Raw genomic sequence first — 1,731 nt, forward strand, 5'->3', positions numbered from 1 at the left:
CCCCCCGGGGAAAAACCCCCCCCCCCCCCAGACGCCATTCGCCCATTTTTGATACGATACCACTAAAATCTTGGGCAGGTCTGAGGAGACAGAAGATTGCCCAGCCGTCGGGAAGGAACAGAGGATCCTTACTGCCAAGGAGGAACCACGTTCCGCCCCTGCAGGTCTGAGGCGCAACAATGGTCCTGAGCTCTCCCCAGAGGGAAGCAGAGAGGAGAGGGCTCTGCCAACTGGAGAGGGTTTTGCTGGGCTAAGGGGACACCGTCGGGCTCGGTCTTTCCCTCTCTTTCTCTGACTGTCCCTCTTCTTGCTAGACAAGTTGGGTTATATCTTGGGGCTGTGGAGGGAGTCTGATTTGGAGAACAGCGACAAACCCTCCTGGCCCGGGGCGCAGCTCCTCTCCAGCCGCTTCCATCACGCTCCACCCTTCCCGCCCGACACCCGCGGCCCGACACGTCCCAATCACCCGCAGCCTCGGCGCCGCCAAGGGACTCACAATGACAGGAAGGGAACACATCGCGAAGAGCACGGTCATGAGGGCCAGCAGCAGGAGGTGATCCAGCTCCTCCAGGGGCTGCGGGGATGACTCCCTCTCGCCGGCGCTCGTCTCTGCGCGGTCCCTGGTGGCGGAGCGCGTGTGCCGCTGCAGCCGCCGGTGCATCGCGTAAAGGTTGCGCATGGCGCCCAGGTTGCACAGCACGGTGGCGAGGACCAGTAGCGCCATGAGGCTGGAGTAGAGCACAGAGTAGCCCAGCACCCACAGCGAGCCCTCCTCGTGGGTCATCTGGATGAAACACCAGGTGCCGGGGCAGTACTGCACGAAATTCCCGAAGCCTGCGAAAGGTAGCGCGCAGAAAGCCAGGCAGAAGGCGCTCACCACGGGGGCCACCAGCGCTCCCCTGCGCACAGAGATGTGCCGTCGGTAGAAGAAGGGGTGCCCTAGGGACAGCCAGCACTCCAGCGCCATGGCCAGGAGTTGCAGCGTCGAGGCAAGCCCGAAGAAAGACATGAAGAAAGCGAAGGCTTGGCACAGCGGGTTGCCCGGCGCGGGCACCAGTCCCCTCAGGCTCCGGTTCTGTGCATAGGCAGCCAGTACCACGGGGCTCAGGAGGCACTTGCCCAGCAGGTCGGTGACCGTCAGGCCGCACACTAGAACGTAGAAGACTGAAGTCGGTGGGCGTGCCGGGCGTGGTGGGCACGACCCCAGCCCAGAGCGCGCCAGCAGTCCCAGGGCCAGCAGGTTGCCCAGGAGGCCCGCGCTGAAGAGCGCTGCTCCTACTGTCGCCGAGTTGCCCTTCTCCACCGAGGTGGTGTTTTGGCAGCGGTACATGGGCGACTTCATGGCGGGCGGGCAGGGCTGGAGTGGAGTCTGCAGGAAGGAGAGGGACCCGGCGCCCGGGTGCGGAGGAGCCCTCGGCCGCTCCGCGCGCGGCTGGGGCGGAGAGGCCGAGCCGCAGAGGAAGCCCTGCGGACCGTGGGCTGTTCCCCACAGCAGACGCCTCCTATCTAAACCCTCGGGACACACCCCTCTCCGAGGGGCGGTACGCGCGGCCCGGTGCGCGCCCGGCGTTGGCATTGCAGGACTCGAAGCCGCCCAGTGAAGAGCCCTGCCCTGACGCGCGGGGTCCTGAGGAGAGACAGACCTTGGTGCCCAGAGTCAGGAGAGAAGGAAAGTAGCCAGAAGTCTGAGCACCCGAGACCAGTCCTTCCGGCGAGGCGAGAGAAGAACTG

The 1,731-nt window shown here is 65.3% G+C and overlaps 1 protein-coding gene across 1 annotated transcript in view; it reads right to left on the reverse strand.

Moving 5' to 3' along the window:
- The window catches only part of PTGDR (prostaglandin D2 receptor (DP)), an 8,308-nt gene extending 6,966 nt beyond the window's left edge, over nt 1-1,342 (reverse strand). The window contains exon 1 of the mRNA XM_008587994.1: nt 497-1,342. Within this exon, the coding sequence (XP_008586216.1) occupies nt 497-1,342 (846 nt within the window). The remainder of the gene's footprint in view (nt 1-496) is intronic.
- Between the last annotated feature and the right edge of the window lie 389 nt (nt 1,343-1,731).

Source organism: Galeopterus variegatus, unplaced genomic scaffold, assembly GCF_000696425.1.
Source record: "Galeopterus variegatus unplaced genomic scaffold, G_variegatus-3.0.2 Scaffold4616, whole genome shotgun sequence".
NCBI lineage: Eukaryota > Metazoa > Chordata > Mammalia > Dermoptera > Cynocephalidae > Galeopterus > Galeopterus variegatus.